The sequence below is a fragment of the Cydia fagiglandana genome, chromosome 17 (assembly GCF_963556715.1).
Source record: "Cydia fagiglandana chromosome 17, ilCydFagi1.1, whole genome shotgun sequence".
Taxonomy (NCBI): domain Eukaryota; kingdom Metazoa; phylum Arthropoda; class Insecta; order Lepidoptera; family Tortricidae; genus Cydia; species Cydia fagiglandana.
In genome coordinates this window covers 15,737,749-15,762,336 of record NC_085948.1, presented here as the reverse complement: position 1 = coordinate 15,762,336, position 24,588 = coordinate 15,737,749, and the positions used below count along the sequence as shown (strand labels likewise).

General features: G+C 37.2%; 1 protein-coding gene across 1 annotated transcript; it reads right to left on the bottom strand.

Annotated features, from left to right (window-relative positions):
* Window positions 1-7,972: 7,972 nt before the first annotated feature.
* Window positions 7,973-24,542, bottom strand: LOC134672607 (zinc finger CCHC domain-containing protein 24-like). Its single transcript, XM_063530561.1, has 4 exons — window positions 24,154-24,542; window positions 14,360-14,551; window positions 10,333-10,497; window positions 7,973-8,940 (listed from the first exon to the last, which is right to left on the bottom strand). The coding sequence occupies exons 1-4, from the start codon at window positions 24,271-24,273 to the stop codon at window positions 8,827-8,829; spliced, it is 591 nt and encodes a 196-aa protein (XP_063386631.1). The 5' UTR covers window positions 24,274-24,542; the 3' UTR covers window positions 7,973-8,826.
* Window positions 24,543-24,588: the final 46 nt, after the last annotated feature.

The following is a 24,588-nucleotide window of genomic DNA, read 5'->3' as shown; positions in this document are numbered from 1 at the left end:
CCAAAAGTAGTAGTAGTAGGTATGTAAAGATTTGAAATAGACATAAGACTCTAATTTTATAATAGTTTTGTTGTTTGATACTGAATAAAAAAGTAAGGACGTTAAGCACGAATTACTTCGTACATTGACCCGTCTGTATCTATCTCTATCGCAACGCGTAATTATATTGCTGTCCCACTCGCACAGTGTCACTGACCTAACTGGCGTGACCGCCGGCATCATAGGCGGGGCAGCAATCTAATGATGCGCGTGCGATAGAGATAGAAACATACGGGTATTGCACACAATGTTTCGTGCTTAGCGTCTTTAGTTTAGTAAGAAGGAAGCCACATAGGTTTTCATTTTTTCACACGAGTACATATTACTTTGTAAATTGGAAAATAAGTACGTAATGACTAAGTTGTTTATGGTAACCATGATACTTTTGTTTGCATAGAATTCTCAAGGCAAGCCAACGTCCTTCACAATATCATGAATAAATTAGAGCAATGTTAATAACACAAATCAATATGTTTTGGTAAAATACGATGCAACTCATCATTATGTACGTACCTACCGACTACTTGAGTACTTGCCGGTTATTGAAAACCTCAACAATACACCGTATAAAAGGTGCCCGAGAAAAATATTGAAAACAGAATCGAACTCAATCCAAAAGCGTCAAGAGAAAAATCAAAATGGCCGTTATTACAAAACTGACAAATTTCCTTCTGGTGGTGTTCATCGCTTTAGATCTCGGTGCAGCTCAAGAGCAAAATACGCCGCAGAACCACGATCATGAGAACCCCGCGGGTGATGCGCTTAAACAATGTGCGTACGTAGACCCCAATGACCAAGAACCAGAGGCTTTTGTGATACGCTCGGTTGATCATGAAGATGGCGACAGCAACGAAAATTTAGAGCCGGCAAACGGAGATTCTTTTACATCAGGAAGGATTCGTCTTGTGCCTGGAAGTGGATATATTCATGGAAAGCGTTAAATCATATATTTGTCCAATCCAAATATGCAAGTTGCGGAAAGTTTACAAAAAGCTGGAAAATTCCTAAAAAATTCTCGAATTTTGTCATATTGATCAAACGCCTTCCGACTTTTTGCTTGCACTTGCACATCTGTACCAAAGGCCGATATTCTGTTAAGTTTTTTGTGATCAGTGAACCTAAGTTAAGATTTCTGTGTTATCAGTGAACTTTAGTTAGGAAAGAGTTTTCTTTGTACTGTGTGTTGTATTGTATATTTGTATCAATGCACGTGTTATTATGTATTTTGTTCCAATAAATTTAATTTTATATTACTTATATGTTCTCATGTTTCAATTTATCATCATTATCATATTAGCCAGAGGACGTCCACTGCTATAGTTGAAAGATAGTTGGAATAAACAGAAATTCGCAAATTGCGGGATCTTTCTCTTTTACTCCAACGAAGGCGTAATTAGAGTGACAGAGAAAAATCCCCGCAATTTGCGGACTTCGATTTTCGCGGTTATAGCCCAGCTTCCGATAACTCCTACAGAAACACAGGCAGATTTATTTTTGCGCAGCATTCTGAAGCCCAGATTGAACCTCATCCTAATAAATTAAATTAAATAGAGCGCAGTTAAGTCTGAAAAACAAAAACATCCTTTAAAATGACTCATTGTTTTGACCAAAAAAGTGTCACCTCGTGTACCGATGTCGTTGTAACCATTATTAAAACAAAACACGGTATATAAAGAGCACGAGAAAACAACTGAAGACAGAATCGATTTGAATTCAGAAGAGTTAAGAGAAAAATCAAAATGGCTGTTATTCCAAAAGCGACAGTTATCATTCTTGTGTGCTTCTTGGCGCTGGTGGACTATGGTTCAGCTCAAGGATATTGGCCTCCTTTGTATCGGCCCTGGTATCGTGGATACTCGCGTGATTTTGTGCCTGACTCCGAAAACTATAGAAGAACTAGCAGGATTCGTGTGTTACCGGTATTTCGTGGATAAGGATAATGATTAGAAATGCATACAAACCAAGTGCCAAAAAATACTGGCATAAGTTCTCTGGGATCAGTGAACCTTAATGCTTTAATGATATTTAAGATTTCTGTGATTGGACTTATTAAGTGAACTTTAGTTAGATCTTTAGTTAGACCTTAGTTGTTTAAGATTTTTGTACTAGTTTAGACTTATGCGATGGTTACGCTATTTACTGTATAGTTTATGCCAAATATTATTTAAAAAAAAACGTTTATATCATTTTAATACTTATTTCTTATACTTATCTAGTTTTTGTACAAAAAAAAATTGGTTTAAAATATCTTATAAGGATTACTTAGTGACTATTTCTAGACATAAATAACATTACGAAGCGTGTAAAAATATCTGACAATCTTATTTATGGAGCCATATCTGTATTGTAATTTATTATGGAGGGTTTTGTATTGCAAGACACCAAATTATTGTGGTTGACTGTATCACGAACATTTAAAATAAAATTTTCAATACTTCCAGTTACAAAATGTTTATCTTTCCAATAGCAAAGTGTTAACCGGTGGATAATCCCAGCACAATAAGTAATTGGAAACAAAAACAAAACGACCTATAAATACGTTACAACAAACCATTGACGGCAGAATTGATTTGAATTTAGAATTGAATTTATTTTCAAAATGGCCGTTAGTAAAGTGACAGTTATTTTGTTGGTGGCATTAGCTGTATTTGCTTTCGCGGCAGCGCAAGGACCTCGGGGTGGGTCTAAGTCTAAAGGATCTGGGCATGTAGACTCCCAAGGTCAAGGTATTTTAAATGGGAGCCCAAAGAATCAAGGTCATTCAGATCATGGTCGCGTGAAGCGTTCGATTGGAGGTAAAGACGGCGATGGTAACGCGTTCTTCGAGCCAGCATACGAGAGTGCATTCTCAGGACCTCACAGACTAAGAGTGCCGGGATTCTTACATCAGTAAAAGTGTATGTATCGATTGGCTTCGAGCCGTAATTTTATTGCACATGTTATCTATTTTATGTAACTTGGTTTTGAGGCTTACAATAAAAATATATTCATTAAAGTGTGTTTTTGTCTACCAATGAGACAATCTTAGTTATAAATAACGTTTGTTTGTTTGGTTCTTGACAGTCTTGATTACGTTAAGTCCTTTTTTTTTATTCGGTAGACTAAAATGATATTTTATATTATGAAATGTTATTTTATGTTCATACTATACTTCGTTTTTTTAGCATTAGAAAAAAGGTAAACAATCTTGAGGTGTCTTTTAATTGAAAAACACATTTAAACGTGAAGTGGTATTATGGCCCTGTAGAATAAGGCTTGGACAAACAATACTTCGACCACACACCTCAGAGCCACTTCCTCACGGACAGAGCCTGAACCACTATAATTCGTGTTCGTCTGGGACGAAAGTAATTAATTCTCCACCGGCGTAAGTTACGGCAAATATGTAACAATTATGAATCTAATACGATTATTTATATTCTTCTGCTTTCATAAGTAATTGTTTTTGGTTTTTCGCGTTTTTCAATTAAAAGACATGTCTAGATCGCTTACCTTCTTGCAAGTTCTTTCTAATGCTAAAAAAACGAACTATATTTTCTATTTTTAACCGACTTCAACTTTATAGAAGGAAGAGGTTCTGTATTCGGTTGTGGCTATGTTTTTTTTTTAACTAAGTACATAATATAATCGAATAAATGATTATGATTATGATTATGATTATGATTAATTTATAATTTTATAATTACGCTGAATAATTAAATCAAAGGTTCAAAATTAAACAAAAAAATATTTAAATTCTTTTATTTTAATAGAAAGTAATAAATCATCGTAAAATTATAACTACTTAAGTAACGAGTTACAATAATATGTCCATCAATAATAAGAAATACAATATCGGTAATACTCATAACTGTAACACATTCAGCACCATATAGTTCGAGACAGCAAAAATAGCCAAATACATATATCTTAACACGCCGGCTTACTAACGAATGGGCCAAAAACGTTTCCCAGTGTCACATCCCAAACTATTATACCCAGATTATCATTTCCCAAAAAAATATTTGGCGATCTGCTAAATATTTTCCATTGTTCTTTTTTTTTGTTTCATTAATATGGCTTTCTGCAAAATAACGCCTGGTTCTATTTAGGGGTCCTCCATTAATAACATTTTAATGTTATAAGTACCTACACAAACGTTCAATTTTTTTGACCCCCCCTCCCCGTGGCACACTTTTTCATAGGAAAGAGATAGGTCTTTAAGATATAGTGTCACACTTGCCATGACCCCCCCTGCTGTGACGTAATATTTATGTGGACGAGACCCTTACTGTTATTACCATAGAAATAAAAATATATTTAACCACTTTGCCGTTACTTACGTTTTTTTATGCTGACTGTACTAAGCCTTAATAAAACTTAATCTATTTTTAACATGTAATAATAAGTAATAAACATAGGTCTATCTTCAAGCTTTTAATGTTCCTTGGTACCCTTCAGACCTCAAAATTATCAATAATAACTAATAATAAAGGACGACTTACGAGGACGAGAGGACGAAGGACGCTAGACCGGACCAGGGCCGGGCTGGAGCTTCCAGCGTTTCGTTTTCTATCGAAAGCAGCACGTGACGACCGATCAGACGTCATAGAAAATTACATGTCGGACTCGACCCGGTCAAGCGTGAGTCATCCTTAAAGAGGCCCACTGATCAACAGTCCGCCGGACGGTACCGGCCTGTCAGTTGTTCGGAACTGTCAAAATTTTGTTCTAACTGACAGGCCGATATAGTCGCACCAATAAAAGTCTGCAGCGGATTTGATAGCCCACGCAGTGGAAGTGTTATTTATACGTCATAATTTCATAGAAGTTTGACGTTTAAAATTACACTTGCAATGGGCTATCAAAATCGCTGCAGACTTTTTACGGTCTAACTCTACCGTCCGGCGGACTGTTAATCATCAGTGGGCCCCTTAAGTCGTATAAAACTTTACAATTGTAATAATTTGCAGTAAATTTAGAGACTAAAATATTACATCTATGCTCAACATCTGAAAATGTTAAAAAATATAAGTACTTCGGTACTAAGTTGGTACAGTCATTTTTCTGATAATACCTCCACGAATTCTAAGTTCCAATAATCATTTAGAGAAAATTTGAACATTTCAATTTTTTTTATTACTTCTGCTAAGTTACATTTGCGTGAAACGTCCAGAAATAATCAATGTTACACTAAATATATTCATCTTATTCTAATTTTTACAAGCACCGTTGATTCAGCGATTACTTATAAATATAAATGAATTATATGTATGAATAAACAAAACGGTGCAAATCTCAAAAGTATTAAAACAGTGGAACTCAATACAATAAATCTAGAACTTTACAAAGAGATTGGCAAAAAGAATCTATAAACAAGAAATAGATAAATAAACAAATAAAAAATAGATAAGTAAATAGAGAAATAGATAAGCAAGAAATAGATAAGGTAGTAGAAATAGATAGGTAAGTTTTTATAAATATATAAAAGGAAATTATAATTAGTTATAACTCGCGGAAATTTTACAAGAATAAAAAGCAAATACAAATCTACATTTATATATTTCACAAAACTATTTCTCGTTTTTGTTAGAAATAGTTCTAGGTCTAGTTATGGCACATACTAGCTTATTCTATATATCGCTTTGGTTAAAATCCAATAATTAACATCTATGATATTTTCATATTCAGATAAAAAAGGAGAACTAATGAAACAATAAAATATAATCTGCTTAAAATAAAATTGTACTCCTGATCAAATGAATTCTTAGTATTATTTTGATTTTACATTGGAGTGTTTTTCAATAAATCGTTGTGTTTAAATATGTGTTTCCTGAAAAGTTTATACACACACGTTGTGTTTAAGTTTACAGGGTGAAATCTTGAATCAGAGGGGTCAAAGGTCGAGTCCTAACTAACACTACTGATGACCTATAATCATACGGAACAACTTTTATTATGGGACCAATGTCGAAATCTCGAAAATAAAAATTGTCTGTATCATACATTCCGGCTGATGTGATGCCGCTGCCACAGACAAAACATCCTCCAGACTTAGCATAGTCGCGATACCCCCTCTGCCACGCATACGGTAATTTTACTCCATGTTCGAGTCGAAAGTGACGTCCGTGTCTTTGAACGGACCAATCACGGCATGGGACTTCGCTCACCTCGTCCCGCGCACTCCCGCAATTTTGGCATCGGGTGCATGAAATAATTGCTCTAAACTCGGTCTAGAGGATTCCTAGTCTATGTGCCGCTGCTTTCTATGGGACAGTCAAATTTTTTCTTCGCGATTTCGGTATTTTTCCCGTAATAAAAGTTGTTAGGTATGACCTATAAAGTCCCTACGCAGAGTATGGCTGGTGGTTAAAATTTCACCCCGTATAATATAATGACATTATTAATGACTGCATGTATGCGATTTTCGGCAAGTATAATTTCTTATTTTGTTATAAATATTTACACTCCAGGGTAAAATCGTAAGGTATCATTGTACATAATAATTATTACAGATGTAGTGCATAATTGTTTTCCATCGTATTTTCTCGGAAACGTTCGTATTTGTCATGCTGCTTCAGTCAACCTCAGTACTTTTTGTTCCGAGACTGACTGAAATAGCAAGACACGGTACGTTCGTACGTTCCCGTGAAAATACAATGGAATATAATTATTATGCACTACATATATATTGTGTATTGACAATAGTTTTGAAAAAAAAAAAAACAAATAACTAACCTATATGATCAATGGCACATTTACAACAGACATAATTAAAAGGTAGGTATAATGATAGGTAATTAAACATTTAAATAAATCTAATAGTAATAATGTAATGAAATCTTAACTATAATAAATTTTGGCACGATGAAGAATTCACAGATTCTTTGGAGTTGACTATGACCCGGGACTATTTAAAATATGAATCCCATGAAAATATAAGTATTATAAATTATTCCTTATATGTTCTATACCTATCTATGATTCTCGCAAAAACAATGAAGGCCCAATGTTACACAAAAAATAATAAGGCCATCTCTCTTATAACATCTCTCTTAATTGGTAAAATGAATATATGTATAAACGTCGTACATAATTATGTAAGTCATTTTACATAGGGGTCATCCATTAATCACACCACACAAAATTTCGATTTTTTAGATCCCTCTCCCAACCCCCCTTGTCACACTTTTTCATAGGAAAGCGGTAGGTATTTAATACGTACTGTCACACTTGGCATGACCCCCCCCCCCTCTCCTGGCACTCTAGCATAAGTTGCGTTCTCGTGCGCGAGTCCATACTTGAAGTCGCGCTAGATGTATGGAGTCGCGCGCGAGAACGCAACTCATGGTAGACCGACTGGTGCTGTGAAGTAATATGTGGGTGAACCCATATGACTTTGATGAATGGAGGTAATAGAACGAATTTACTAAGCATATGAGTTATCATTTTCGATTACCTATATCATATAATATAAATGTTACTCGAAATGAAAATGATGATAAAATCGATAAATGAATATAAACTTTATATCATTATATACATAATAGCTGCCTTTATATCAATGATATTAGTAAAACGGTTAAAAATGTACAATCAGATGCAATATTCTCCTTCTGGATGCAAAGTCCAGCTATAGTTTTTGCAGCTGACTGTACGTTTAATTTAAACATTTAACATTTTTTATAACAATTTTAAAACCGTCTAAATATACAAATAAATCCATAAGTAACTGTAATGCCGTTTGGAGAAAACGCTTATCAATTACTTAATTAAAAAGGTCCATTAAAAACAATATTTATGGTATAAAAAAAGCACTCAAATTAAAATGAATAAATCTCAAATGCTCACTGATTTTAATAATACATACCTAGGGAAAAAGCCGGGCACGGTTATTATCATGCCGCGATCAGAAAGGGATTAGAAATAACAGATTTCCATACACTTACGTCAAAATCAATATGAATTGACAGCTATCTCAATCCCTTTCTAATCGCGATTCAGTAATGTTTCATTTAGAAACAAAAGTATTTAATGTCTAACGAATTTTCAAGAATATTTATGATATAAGTAAATTGATAAAATAAATCTTTATCAAAATCTATAAAATAATATTACCATGTAAAATTAAGCTCTAAGCTAGTAATCGTACACCCATAACAAGCAATATACGAAATATACAATTAAATGTTTCAAAACCATTATAAAATATTCCTAAATATAATAACGGTCGATCGTTTCGTTTGGTATCTCATCTGTGCAAATCTATTGGTATTAGGTAAGAACCATAATTCTTTGGAGCAACACAGTCATTGGTTGGTTAAACGATATAACCAAACAAACTTATTAGCCATTAACAGGAGTTTCCCTCTGTTGAAAATAGGCGGCCAATGGTCATACACATTGTATGGACAGACGTTTATCTGATTTAGCTATTTTTACGTTACGTATACATTTGACGTGCCCCTCCCCCGCAAATTTCGGCAGACTATTTTGTAGCGAAAATTACAGACATTGCTTCTCCGTTTGGTGTATATCTTCTAAAGCCGACCACTGACTAACAGTCCACTGGACGATATCGGCCGGTTCGGAACTGTCAAATTTTTGTTCTAACTGACAGGCCGATAATGTCCGGCGCCCTGTTAGTCAGTGGTCAGCTTAAGTTGGTTAAAGTCAAGTTTGTCATAGGTAAGTACAGGCACACCTCGTCAAGCAATTCGTTTAATTATTTATTCTGTGATTTATAGCAAAAATGTAGACGATTTTGTTTTAATATACTCCAGCACATTAGTATGGTGCATCTTCGAATTAATATTCGCGGCGGCAATAGTAACCGAGCGAGCGACATTTTTGGCAGAGATGCTGTGGATGGATCTTGGACTGGTCACTCACGTCCAGACCGTCTGGCTTCTCAAGTGGTCTCTGAAATTAGAAAAAAATATTCATTAGGAAATTCCATAGTCACATAAAGGATGACTCACGCTAGACCGGGCCGTGGCACTGTAACTGTACTAAGATGTACAATTTACCTGGATATGAACCGATCTTTATATCGACCGGGATATGAACCGTGATTACCTTTTGGTACATAATGGTAACATTCCATTTCTATAGTTCGTTTTTTTTAGCATTAGAAAGAACTCCACAGAAGCAAGCGTGCAGTTTTTATCAGGTTCTTTAATTGTTAATAATTATTGATTTATCTAATGTAGCATGGTCAATACATATAATTTACTTCAAATTATTACCGCTAAAAGTGCCGGATTTGGAACCACAAGCTTACTTCTGCGAAGTTCTTTCTAATGCTAAAAAAAACGGACTATAACCGCAGCTGCACTACCGGTACTGAACGCGTCGCTGTCATTGTCAATTTCCATAGTAAAATTGACAGTAGTGCAGCTGTCGTTGGAAATGGAATGTTACCCTTACTGATGATAACTGATGACACAACTTTAACCCACCCGCTGTCATCAGTTACCCGTTAACAAGATGCATATATGTAACTGCGTCGAAATATCGGGAGCTCCAAAACAATACAAAAGGTAATCACGGTTCATATCCCGGTCGATATAAGTCTAGTGTAACTAACCGTGAATCATTCAAAACTGTTACAATTAACCTGCTTATGTGGAAACACGTTGATCCTGCACTTGATGCACTCCTGCCCATTATTGGATCAGGAGTTTCCTGACATCCACTTGCACTTGGGGCACTTGTACTCGCAACAGTACCTGGGACGTTCTTCCATCGTGCTGAAGACCAAAACCTCAACAACACTGCTACTATGTAGCGTTGTGTTACTACTGCTGAGTAAGGTTTTCTAGAGGCCCCAAAGATGTACTGACCTTGGCTGTGAGAGACTTTCATCATGCTTATTCTCCACTGAGTTTCAAGAGACAGCTGGCCAGCCGACATATATATCAGAGAGGTGGTACCATCAGCCGATTCGTACACTTGTTTAACCCCACTTACAAAGAAAAGACATTAACTGAATGTAGATGTAGTGACAAAAATTGAGAAAGGTATGTTGAGATGATTTGGACATGTGGAAAGAATGAGTGAAAGAAGGCTGACAAAGAGAGTGTATGAGGGAGAAGTGGAAGTGGGAGTTGGAAGGGGTAGACCTCGGCGGACTTTCTCTGATCAGATCGGGGAAATCCTGAAGAAAGGCGCAAGAGCACCCTAAACCGGCGAGCGTGTATGAGGAATGTTATGAATGTGAAGGAAGTGAAAGAGGTATGTAGCAAGTGGAAATCTGTGGTCTCTGCCTACCCCTCCGGGAAATAGGCGTGATTATATGTATTATATATTAACCTGCTTATGTGGAAACACGTTGATCCTACACTTGATGCACTCCTGTCCATTATTGGCCCAGGAGTTCCCAGACATCCACTTGCGCTTGCACTTGGGACACTTGTACTCGCCGAAGCACCGTTTCTTGCCCTGATACGGCGTCAGACCCTCGCCTTTGGGACGGGCCTGGAATTGAAAGAAAATATGGATTAGATGGGGCGAATAAAATATATACAGTGTGGAAAGATAAGTCGGGCCCTGGAGGGAAACTACCTTAAATCCTTAAGCTGGCTCATTTTACTTACCTACAGGAGACATTCCTTTATTTTCAAAAAGAAACAAAACTGCATTTAAGGATTTTTATTTATTTCTTCAATTTGGCTTGTTTAAAAAAATCTTGAGTACTAAATATTAGATTTTATGGATATTTTATACGACAGACGAGTGTAAGACCTGGAAATGTTTCTTGGAGAAATGTTATCATTAACATTAACTGTATCGACTAGTAGAATAAAATTGCGAGCATACTAAAAAAAAACATTCAACTTACAACCTATATAATCTTCTATGAAATGGGGTTCAAAATCATGTGTGCATAAGTGTAACAAATAAAAGTCTTTGTTTTTACAATCTGTGGCTCTGCAACTTCACTTACATTGTTTAACTACTCATATATTCAGTCGTTAAAGTGCTTACACCACCGATATAAAGTCGACTATTGCTTGTTCAAAGATCACTTAAGTTGGTAAAAGTATAATTGCAAAGTGTCATAGTGGACCCATTTTAAACGACCTACTTAACCTACTTCAGAATTTTATACATCAAGAGATTCAACAGTATTTTTTTTACTATAGCTCATTAATGGTGGCAAACAAGCACATAAGCAGCTTTATAGACTTCACAAAGCTCATGGCATGACACAAGGAAGGGGCCTATTCAACACGTTACAATAACACTTCATGACCCGACCTCCACACAACTTAAATTATAACATGGTGGCACGTCACGCCCTATCGCTATCACGAGTCGAATAGGACCCCAGCCCTATTCGAGTGGGTAGACGATCGAATTACACCGAATCAGCTAATGCTTGAGAATTGAATGTAGCCTCGTTGACTTTCCTAGAAGGTAAGGCTAGATGGGATGTTATGGTTAAGTGGGGCCTTTAAAGCATAACAAGTGGTGTTTTATATATAAACAGAATGGCCACTATGGTGATATGCTACAAAGTGTAACTGGCATGAGGAAGGTATTTCTTTTATTAGATCTGAGTTGGTAATTGAAACAATTTATACCTTGTATTGTATTGTATTGTAATCTTTGACATCGTTTAGTAAATTGTTAACTAGATTTTAAGATTGACATTGAATGTACCTACCAATAATTTTTACTAGATTAAGTACAAGTAGGTATTTTTAGGAAGGATGGAGTCACGCTCTATATTAAATTTTAATTGAAACTGTAAGATTTATACCTATTGATTTATCTATTAGTTAGTTACGGTCTCCTTACTTGGTAAATAAATAGTGACTGCCTACTAAGCAGGAGGTCCCGGGTTTGAATCCTGGTAATAAAAGCATTTATTTGTGTATTTATCGCAAATTTGTGTTCCTGAATTATGGACGTTATCATTATTTAATTATTATCTATATACTATGTGTACTGTCACATCTCCTACATAGTACTAGCTTTGCTTAGTGTGAGGCTAGGTCGATCTGTGTAAGATTGTCCCAAAATATAAAAAACCGGCGAAGTGCGAGTCAGGCTCGCGCACGAAGGGTTCCATACCATTTCGCAAAAAAGTAATAAAAAAACACTTTTGTTGTATGGGAGTCCCATTTCAATATTTATTTTATTTTGTTTTTAGTAATTTTGTTGTTACTCGTATAGCGGCAACAGAAATATATCATCTGTGAAAATTTCAACTAGACGTTTGCTATCATGGTTCCTGAAAACTGCCTGTTGGGAACAGACAGACGGACGGACAGATGGACAGACGGACAAACGAACAGACGGGACAGACGGAGAGACGGACAGACGGACAGTCGGACAGACGGACAGCGGAGTCTTAGTAATAGCAAAAAGAATAGTTGGTATAGAGGGGTCCTGTCATAGTAAATGTTGTAGTCACTGGAAATTTACTGCCATCTATCGACACACGACTATAACTCGAAATAAACACGTATACAATTAATATATATGGATAAATGATCTTATTATTTTTATATCATTTTGACCCATGTTCATTCACACATGTGTTAAAATTGTTAAATATGAAACGGTGTCGTCACACCATCTACCCGGGCATAGGCTAAAGGTGTGTGCGCCATCTATCCGAGAATGACTTTTTCTTGATTTCCGAGGCACGTTTTTTTCTTAGACTTTATTCATCTTATACGAAGTGACATATGTCTTTGGTAATAGGGTCCCGTTTTTACCCTTTGGGTACGGAACCCTAAAAAGATAACCACGGAGATTGTACGTGGCAGTCACGGGGCCAGAATCGTACCCACTGGCACTACGGCGCACAAAGCAGGCATTGTAACGCGGATACGATGGCACAACGGACACAAACAATCTTTGTTCCTGAACTATGACCTAGGGCTGCCCCGATTTGAGATGCTCTTTCAATATTGTTGACAACTTGGGCCTTGTTCCAAACCTGGCGATTGCTCTGGTAAGGCTTGGAAACTTGAACGATTATTGCAAAAGCTTCGAAGAATATAATTTAAGACACGTCGGCTGAGTCTTGCGACGTGTCCTAATTGCTGCCTTTATATACAAAACATCTAGCTAAATCTTGGAAATGAGTTTCTGTTTTGGTTCGCTTTCGTTTCGTGCCAATCTCCGAATGTCATTTGGGTATAATATCACCTTAATTCGACTATTCGAACGAAACAACTTAATAAATAAGATTATCAAACATTTTAACTCCGTACTCAAAGATTCTGTACTCAAATTAACACTTTTGATGCCAAGCGCCACATTTCCAATACAAAATGAACACACCTGTCATGTTCATGGCAGTGTAATGTGTTAAACAACAAATATTAAAAAGTCAACTCCTTGAGAGCTATCAAAAGACTAAAAATGTCGGAATGTATTTAATTAAAATAATTATAGGCGATATCGCGGCAATGGAAGAAACCATTAACATTATAAACAAACTAGAATCTTACAAATAAGAAAACGTTAAATAAACTTTTAAAACAATTCAGCTCCAAAAGACGCATCTGGGGTCAAAACGCACATGTGCTAGCCCTGTTGTGTCTTAAGATTTAATTTACGGCCCCACGCCAGCTATTTGTCTTAGTTTTTGCTCACTCCGGCTCTAAAATTATGGTTTAAAAGCTTCTTTTGTTTCTGGAGCCACTTACTGGTGAAGTGTGTGAACTGTGATCCCACTTAGCTTTGCTTAAGTTATTTGTGATATGAAAATACTGATAAGCGAAGCACTAAATGTCTGAGAAAATTGGCAACTTTATTCATCAATTTTGCGTCTAAAAATATAGGCAGGTATTAATTACAGTCAACATTAATACAGTAGCAGAGCTTATTACACGTCAGTACTTAATCCAAAGTTTGCTAATACAATAAAATATTGTATTAAGTAATTCCTTATCTTCTACAGCTAAAATGTCAAATAATTGGCACCCCGCCCGCTGGTCAAAGAAGCATTTGTTGACGGATTACAAATTTTGACATTCTGACATCAAGGTCACTCTGATACTACCATACATCTGTTTTTATTTTGCAATAGGTACCTACTTAATGCGTGGTTGGGCATTATTTCAAAAGAAATTGTGAACTCATTCATTCAGTGATTGCTGTTGCATTTTGATTTTTTTATCGCATCCATCGTATCCAGAGCTATGAAAATAAACAATGACTTAAGCACTCAAAATGCTTGTTTTTTTGTGTTCTTAAAAAAAGTTTCTCGATATCGTTGCAGATTTCTCAAATTGTCGAAGTCAAAGTCGCGTCTTAGTTAAGAGAGATTAGGTCTATATCTTATAATATAAATATAATTAATTAAAGTTGGTCTTACCTGAGGACAGTCTCCGATGTAATGTCCCTTATTAAAGCAAAGGTGACACATATAAGCAGGCGGTGGCGGGCGCGGCGGACGCCGTAGCGACAGTGCTGCTAGCTGCTCTGCCAAAGAACTGGTGTCGTCTGAAGGCGCTTGGGTGGACGTCGCCGCAGTGGGTAGAGGGCCCCATACTGAACCCGGGAGCCACTGAAAGGAGAAATATGGTGGGTTAACTTTTGAAATTCTGAGATCAAGAATGTCGTCTAGCACATCAAGCTTTGCTTAGTTTGGGGCTAGGTTGATCGGTGTAAGACATCCCCAAATATTTATTTATTTATTTATTTCGCATGCACCAATCAACGTGAGCCATCTTAAAGGTCGTATCAAAACAAGATCTTTAACAAATTGTTAAATCAAAACAGACAGAAGACATTCGAATTTCGAATAGTGTGGGCCCGATTCGGATTATGAAATATACATTTATTAGACATCTTTTAGACATCACCAAGATACGATAACGATATGTTTAAGATCTGACCTGTCAATTTTGACATTTGCGCGATTCTGGAAATACTCTAGAACGATTTCCACAGGATATGACTTAGAGATCTAATTCACATCTAATAGATATCTTACTCTATCTAACGTAAAAGTGACATTGGTTGCCCGAATTGCGCTGCAAAAGAGAACTAGTTGATATCTAAATTATAACGTATCTAGAATGGATCTAGTACGTGTCGTCTCTTGTAAATATCTTGAAGTTTGAATACGGCAGTACGTCGAGAAACAAATGAAATCGCGGCGTGTGCTCGCATCTGCTACGCGCATTACGGTCCACCGCGCATGCGCGTCATACTCTTCAGACTATTAAGATTAATCATTTCGATTAATATGACTAAGGATTTATTCTCAAATAGATTTAGGTCACTAGTAGCTATCACACAATTATAATCGGTACTCTTCTTGACTTAAATTTTACGTAAAGCAGCCATCTCCAATCAAACCAATCAAGAGTCAAGGGTATTTTAGAACCTAAAAGAAAGGTTTAGATAAAACTTACCTACTTAGGTAATCCATATATACCTAAGATGGACTAATTACCTACCTAACCATTATATTATACCTAAGAACTGATGTAAAAAGTAATGAAATAAATGCATTTGTAGATATTTGTATTTGTAAAAGAACCAAAAAAATATACTTATCGACTAGAGTTAGACCAAGAAAAGTCTGCAGCGATTTTGATAAATGGGCGTTTTCTAAAATAAATATTGAAAACCCGATTCTCACATATCCTGGTGTTTTTGGGTTCTTTCAACTCAGAATCACTAGCATATTCAATCCTGATGATAAAAAAACTTGTCCCAAAAATATGTATGAAAATTGTACATTCCACTATGTCACGTCCATACAAGTGAAAAATTTTGGATGGAGAATGCTGTTGATTCTGAGCAGAATGAGCCCAAGAAATGCCCAAGAATGTCCAGATTTGATAGAATCAGGTTTTCGATATTTATTTTAGAAAACGCCCAAATAGTGTCTCCCGAGCGTCGGCGTCTAGTTAACTCATATGGAAAATGGCGTCACTGCGCAGTCGCCAACTTTGCGTCCAGCAGCAGCCATAGAGTTGTTTAGACGCCGACGCTCATCAGGAGACGCTAGTGTGGGATGGTTTCACTATTAACAATAAATAAATAAATAAAAATAATTTTGCCTAAAATATACGTCTCACTGCTACTCCTCTTAAGAATGAAAGGGTTTGAACTATAGTCACCACGCTGGCCCAATGCGCGTTGGGGACTTCACATACACCTTTGAATTTCTCCGCAGATGTATGCAGGTTTCCGCACGATGTCTTCCTACACCGAAAAGTTAGTGGTAAATATGAAATGATATTCCGTACATAAGCCGAAAAACTCATTGGTATATAATACGAGCCAGGATTTGAGCATTTTGGACGCGACCTCCGGATTGAAAGTCGGACGTCAGTTCTACTTGTCCACCACCGCTTTTAAGACCCCTGGGCCATAACCGCGAACATCGAAGTTCGAAAATTGCGGGCATCTTTCTCTGTCACTCTTATTACGCCTTCATTGGAGTAAAAGAGAAAGATCCCCGCAATTTGCGAATATCGGTTTTTGCGGTAGCCCCTCTGTATACAATGGGCCAGCGCCGGCCAGTCCAAGGGACGCAGCCATGCGGTAGGATGAGATAGCAATGTCATTTGCTCCCTCCAACCACAGAATAAATAATAGTACTGCCGTACAGAAAGGAAACTTCCTACAAAACCGATGTTTGACAGCGGTTTAGGGTCGAATAATGTTATCCCCTTCTAATATATGGCACCATCCCTTTCGGCTACTTAGGGTTGTCAAAATTCAAGTGATTATTTTATCTGTGGTCCTGCATGCAAAAGGGAGTCAAGTGGTGCCAACCCTAATAATTGCTCGGAGCAATGCTGAGCCGAGCGGAGCCGAGTTTAGCCGAAGTCAAGAGTTTCGCACCCCTGCTCCAACGAATAAATGCGTCCCCCAGACTGGCCCACGCTGGCCCATTGTGGGCCCCCTGTATTATACATAATTATTATGACTTTAAAACATACGAAACTACGCACGGAATTCTAATCAAAGCTTAATTAACCAATCATCATCGTTTATGGGTTACGAGTATAAATACCTAGAGTGGTGGTCCCGATATTAATAGAGTACCTACTCGTCGACATTTAACTGATTATCAACTTTATTGCAACAACTTAAGGTCTACAAATGGTTAGTAGTGTGGCTGTTAGTCAGAACTGGTGTCGGAAGCTCTCGAGTGCTGTGATGATTCGTCATCAACTTTTTGGATACTGCAAGGGGTTTATGGAAAGGAGTATGGGCTCGATTCGGATTATGAAGTAAACATCTTTTAGACATATTTTAGACATCACCAAGATACGATAACGATATGTTTAAGATCTAACCTGTCAAATTTGACATTTGCGCGATTCTGGAGATATACTCTTGAACGAATTCCACAGGATATGACTTAGAGATCTAATTCACATCTAATAGATATCTTACTCTATCTAACGTAAAAGTGACATTGATGGTTGCCCGAATTGCGCTGCAAAAGAGAACTAGTTGATATCTAAACTTTAGCGTATCTAGAATGGATCTAGTACATGTCGTCTCTTGTAAATTTCTTGAAGTTCGAATACGGCAGTATTTTTCTGTTCAATCTTCTTCATTATTTTTGGTCAAGGTACTTATTTGGTCACGTAAGGTATATTTAGAGAAATAAATAAAATAAATTCTTAAAATTGTCGGGTAATTTCAAAAAGGGACTCTAATAGGGATGATGACACATGTTGAGTTTTATAACAAAATCTTGTAAATAAAATAGATAGCAAATGATCAATTTATCACAATAATGTGGATACCTATTTAAAGAATGTAGGTATGGCAATAATACAAAATTTAGGTGTTTTTCTTCTTCCTCGCGTTATCCCGGCATTTCGCCACGGCTCTTAAGAGCCTGGGGTCCGCTTGACAACCAATCCCATGATTTGACGTAGGCACTAGTTTTTACAAAAGCGACTGCCATCTGACCTTCCAACCCAGAGGGTAAACTAGGCCTTATTGGGATTAGTCCGGTTTCCTCACGATGTTTTCCTTCACCGAAAAGCGACTGGTAAATATCAAATGATATTTCGTACATAAGTTCCGAAAAACTCATTGGTACGAACCGGGGTTTAAACCCGCGACCTCCAGATTGCAAGACGCACGCTCTCACCGCTAGGCCACCAGCGCTTCTTTAGGTTTTTAGGTTTTTTTTTTAATAAATTCCAAAAAGGAAATAAGTAGGTACTTTTTAAGGATACCATTCCCACACCCCCTTTTTACGACATCCAAGGGGTGGGTCCCCAATTTAACAGCTTTTGTTAGGTGGGTCGGAGCCCAGTCAACTGTGGGAACCACTGTCCTATTTTGTCTACATCTAAACTATAGTTACGTGGCAGCTCTGTGATGTTTACATTGCGAATGAGTGGCAAGTTACCTATGAACGCGTCCGGTCCTTTGACACCTGAGCCTGTCTCATTAGGGACGTTGGCTGTAGGTACCTTTGTCCAACCTGACACTGCCGGATCAAATTTACGACTGTTTGTAGCGGATTTTTGTTAAGGATTACTCACGTTAGAACGGGCCGTGTCCGGGCCGGAGCTTCCGGAGCTTCGGATCGTTTTCTATTTTCTATATCAGCTGTTATAGAAAATTAAGCGCCGGAATCTACGGCCGTACACGGCCCAGTCGGCCCGTGGGCCAAATCCGGCCCGCGACGCGTTCCAAATGTTCCAATCCGGCCCGCCGACACCCAAAGCGAGTGCCCACTGTTCGGCCCGCGGGAACCAGGCTCCAGGGGTTCAGCATTCATTGAGAGTGGAACTGTTCCTAACAGCAGCAACCAGGCTCCTCGGCCCAAAAACGCCCGCGCGAAAGTTTCTAAGGCGGATCATGGCCCTCATGCAAAAAAGTAAAAATCTTTATGGTAAAAATCCTAGTTTGCGAGACCTTCATTCCTGCCTAGTCTGTATCTAGGAATTGAAATTGAAAGTGGTAACCATTGGGATAGTGTCCAGCACTGGAGCATTAACGTTATGCAAATAATTTAAGACTGTATATAGAAGATTGTAAGAATAAATCGTGGCTCTGAGATTGACAGCTTAAGGTATTATACGGCGCTACATTTTTATGGTAACTGGATTGTCAAAATTGTTAAAAGTCAACTTCAGAGTTTAGATGAAAGTTGAGGAACCGCGCGAAATTGCCTTTTCATACAAACATAGTCCTCATTTTCCTCTCTGGATAGTAACATAATTGAAAATATCTTGATACAATTTGTTGTATATCAACCACAGCTATGTTTGATATTTTCGAATGTTTAATTATTATAAATGTTCGCTCCAAATTTTTAGAATACTAAGAAAATCGGATAATGTTAAACGTTTCCGATTTTTTTTTAAATTACGCAAACAGGTCTACAACGATATCATTTCATTGTTTTTACCTTGTATTCCGACGTTTCAACTGGATTGCACCAGCTGTGGTCACCTAAATGAAATTATATCGCGGTAGACCTATTCGTGTAATTAAATATACGTGGTAGGATCAGTTCAGGATTAAACGTAGCATGTATGAAGATACACGTGGCCAGGTAAATACTAATATTAGATCGCTATTTTAATCCCGCGGTCAGCGTTGAGCGTATACCGTTAAACAAATGAGCATCAAAGGAATGGATTAAGTACTTTTGAATCTTTGATTGATATCATACAAATGGGATTTTAATTTAATTGAAGATAAATATTGTAGTATATCAAAGATGTTTTCTCTCAAAGTCACGGAGTGCTTCTAACATAGGAAAAAAAATGCCATTATGTGAATTGGCAGTCGACAATTTCGTAAGTAAAAAAAAATGCCATTAGAAGTTAAGCGCCATTTGCAACATGCCCACTAACTTAACCCAGTGTCAAATTGTACTGGTAACCATGGTAAATCCAGGTTTAACCGGTTAACCCCGGGTTAGTGAATAGTGCAAAAGTACCTAATGAATGGAACGAGTCCTGAATTAATGAAATACCACACCACACACATGGGTAAAACTATACCACTCGCATCGAATGATGGCCATTATGACAGTTCATTTTTATATGAAGCAGCTGTTACTTAAAATGTTTGTTTAAATTTTTGGAAAAGCACACAAAATTTGTATGAAATACTAGGGACACTTTTTTCCTTAGTCTCATTCAATAGTAGGTACTTGTGATTCTGAGTCTAAATAACCCAAAAGTTGACGGTTTTATCGAAAACCCCCATTCTTTAAAACTCATTCAAATGAACACCGTTTATACGGAGCGTGCTATTTAATAAAAGACGATCAATTGATTGATACAGAACTATCTAAACTGTTTAAACGCTATCGCCCCCATCGAGGATCGTTCTGCTTGTTAAGGATCCTCATAAAATTATATCAGGGACTCTATTCGATATGCACTTAAGACATATGATGAATAGGAACATTAGGAACCGATTGTGGTAGACGTTGTTTTAAAAATTGCAGAGCATGTCAATTTGACTAACAATAAGACTATTATAAGTTCAAAGTAAATATGGTAAACTAACCTGGTGGTAATTTTGATGAACCTTTTTGAATATCACGGAATCAATACGGTTGCCATAAATGTAATTAGTAATCTTTGAGGCCTTTCTCTAGGGACTTCAGCGAATCGAATCATCAATTTTTGAAAAATTAGGTCAATAATGCACTTTAAAAAATTATAATAAATTTTGCACAAGCTAAACATGTGAAAATTATTTGTAAAAACTGGACAAGTGCGATCGGATTCGCCCACCGAGGGTTCCGTACTTTTTAGTACATATTTTTTGTTATAGCGGCAACAGAAAGAAATACATCATCTGTGAAAATTTCAACTGTCTAGGTGACACTATTACGGTTCATGAAATACAGCCTGGTGACAGACAGACGGACAGTGGAGTCTTAATAATAGAGTCCCGTTTTAAAAATGAGCAATATTAAGCTTGATTATTTAATTGTTTCTCTTCCTAACGAGATCTAATGCCTGAGACATTGATTTCTGAATGTCTCAAACTCCAGATTTGACCAATAGCAGCACAACAGAGGCCATTGAACCACGGCTGCGTGCGCGCATAAACAGTGGTGGATACACAAACATACCGGCGTCAGCTGGAGGCGAAGGGATGTATTTTTACATGTGCACAGCTAGAGGTACAGTCACCTGCAATAATATACCGGGCGTAGCCTGTAACATGGGCAAATAATTAAAACATAGATTGTATTCCTCAAACGGTGACACTTTTGTTCAACAACTTTTATAAATTATCAAGTATTTAGACTCCCTATTTTTCATAAAAAATAAATATTGTCTTCAATGGACGCCATCGCCACGCCATATCATTGTGATTGACGTTGCTTGTCACGTCTTAAACATAACAAAATTCGCAATACATTGCGTCTTAGAATAAATTTTAACGTGTATTAAAAACCAAACCACAAGTTATTTTTAAAAGTCGCTGAACAAATGTTGGTCAGTATGAAGAGTACAGCCTACACTTAAATTTTTTGCTCATATTACAGGCCACACCCGGTATTACGAGTACTCTTCGGAGGCCGCAAAAATATAACTTATCTAAATTAACGAAAACATTTACTCAAGCCCGTTAATGAATGGGTCACACTGAGCAACTTTGACTATGGCACCAACCCCGAAATAGTGAAAAAAAAAAATTGACTCTCTCCCATAGAAAATTTCAATGCTAGACCAGCAAAATGTATGAAACAACCAAATTTCTTTTCGCGATTTCTGGGTTGGTGCCATAGTAAAAGTTGCTCAATGTGACCTACACATTAACGGGTTTGAGTAGGTAAATGTTTTTCGTTAGTTTACATACTTTATGCGACACGCTCTTATGGCTCTACAAATATCGTGTCAGATATTTTTGCGGCCTTCGTTGCGTAACATATTATTACAGATGAAAGTACAGTCGGCATCAATAGTAACAGATGAAATAATGCGTCAAAAGTCCCTGCTATCCTGGAATTATATTAACACCTTATAAAATTAAGTCCCCGCCGTGTCTGGGCCCGATTCGGATTTTGAAATAGATATCTATTAGATATCTTTTAGACATCACCAGGATACGATAACGATATGTTTAAGATCTAACCTGTCAAATTTGACATTTGCGCGATTCTGGAGATACTCTTGAACGATTTACACAGGATATGACTTAGAGATCCAATTCACTTCTAATAGATATCTTACTCTATCTAACGTAAAAGTGACATTGGTTGCCCGAATTGCGCTGCAAAAGAGAACTAGTTGATATCTAAACTATAACGTATACGTATTCACAAAAGACGACACCTACTAGATCCATGCTAGATGGATCTAGTAGGTGTCGTCTTTTGTGAATATCTTGAAGTTCAAATACGGCAGTCTGTCTGTTTGTATGTTTGTTTGTTCGCGATAAACAAATCTATGTTTTAATTACTTGCCAGTGTAACAGGAAACACCCGGTATACAGGGACTTTTATATTTTTGATAAACTATCAGGGAATAGTAGATCTACAGGCCGTTGCAAATATACACCGTGAAATTTTAGTGGTTGTTTTCCCGCAACGAAATGATTCTGCTATCGATATACAGTCGATGTGTAATCTTTTTTTTAAATAATGTTAAGAAATGCCAGATTTATAAATGTGTCGATCGAAACTCGAAAGTGACCTAACACCAGTAGTAGCACTGCAGTAGTACCTACCTCATTCTTTTGAGTGAATGAAACAAAATAACCTAAAAAGTAGTTCCATTTATTTTTCCTTCACACATTTTACGTGCAGTTAGTTTGCAGATCCTTAAAAGTAAACATAACAAGTTAAGACCAAGCTTTTAATGATCAAAAACTTAAACAAACACTTAAACTTCCCGATACCGCAATAATTATTCGAACTGCAATCCGCCACGTTCAATACACAATCACCTCTGCCCTGTGCATGTGCTGGCGTTTGAAACTGCCCGTGGTTAAGCAGCCGCTGTGTTGCGGCGACAATTGTTCGTCCGTGTGGAACTTGGGGGTTTAAAATCCCCCGAAGACGCAGCGACTGTAAATGGTTCGGTTCCGCGTAAAGTCGCCGGTCGGCGTGGGAGTCGTAGTTAGCCCTAGCGTAATACAGCTGCACCATCGCGACGTACTCTAAATTAGAATATTCGTAATGTCGATCCATTTTACTAGAAATAGCAGTGATGACATTGACAGGATCTGTTATCACATTAGTTTAATAAGCGAAGAGGATGTAATTATTCGATTTACCAAAGTTGACACAACGTAATGGCAATCATCAAACTAATAAAAAGGTTTTATTTCAACTGAGTTAATCGTGAAGGAACAGTCTGAACAGTCTAAGTAAATTTTAATTTCAGTTGTCAAACAGTAAAGCACTCTAGCCTGTTACACAATTTAAAAAAGTAACATGTGCTTGTTTATTTGTTTACAATATCGGGAACTGTCGTCGACTTGCAGTTTTAGTGTGTTACTATTGTTTTTCGCTTGTTCGAGTTTAGGTTATTTTTCTGTAATTTTTTTTTTGGAAAATAGTTAATTTAAAAGTTTGTCTATCATAATTCGAAAGTACTACCGATAGCAAATCGCCCTGCCGCGGGAAAACAACCACTAAAATTTCACGGTGTATAAATACATCGATATCAGAATTATTTCATTCAATTGTCGTGTTGGTAATTTCGTATAAAAAATAGGAATTAAAAATATTTAATTAACAAACGACGGTTTTTAGGAAAAGTTTTAAAGTGGTAAGTACTAAAATTTAGAGAAAACTGAAAACATCGACAATAACGGAAGTGGATCGTGAAATACAGGAAGTTTTAGTTAATGGTGTAGAATTTGTTTGTAACAAACATAATCCCCACAGTAAGTAAAAAGGCCAAAATAATGATTTAACAAACTCACATGCAAACTACAAAATGTTTATTTGAAATGGCAGAATATATGTTGCGGACCTACGGATGTCTCAGTTTATTTTAAAAAGTTCAAAATGTAATTAAATCCGTAATAACAATACTGCTTATCTTGTACTAAAACAGCAGATGAATCCATAATAATCCGTATTTATTCTGACACCATTTACACACGAGCAATAAACGTGAAATTCCCGAACCAAAATACTTTATGGAACACAGTGACGTTGGCATTAAATACGTTCTAAATCCGTCTTACCTGATCATTCTGGTCGTGTGTCAAATACAGCCATCCGAGGAGGGCTTGGGGGCAATTTTCAGCCTTACCACACCACTGGGGCAAATCGGCCCCCAAGGCAGTCGGAGACATGCCCCTCATGAGACCACTGGCACAACACTTTGAAGTTCAAAAAAAGAACTAGTTTTAAATCAGCAAAAGACGAGCGTGATGTTCGAATTTGGAATAAAAACAGTTGGTTGGTCGAATTGTTTTGTTTTTAAAAGGGTTGCGCTCAGGGCACGCCGCGTGTCGGGATGGCCGGGTGGTATTTTTGGATCGTGCGCGAGCGCCGGCCTCGGCTACACTGTGGACGCTCCTTAAGACGGGGCGCGGTGGTGATGTTGGGATTGTCGATTAATTGTGTCGATATGATCGGCGCTTTCAGGGATATAATCAAAATTTCGTGGTAGGCCC

Excerpts from the sequence above, each read along its gene's own strand:
- LOC134672607 (XM_063530561.1), bottom strand. The coding sequence starts at position 24,273 with ATGAGGGGCATGTCTCCGACTGCCTTGGGGGCCGATTTGCCCCAGTGG. Across the intron at positions 14,552-24,153 it reads CACACGACCAGAATGATCAG|TGGCTCCCGGGTTCAGTATG; the intron begins GTAAGACGGATT and ends TTCTCCTTTCAG. Across the intron at positions 8,941-10,332 it reads ACGTGTTTCCACATAAGCAG|AGACCACTTGAGAAGCCAGA; the intron begins GTTAATATATAA and ends TTCTAATTTCAG.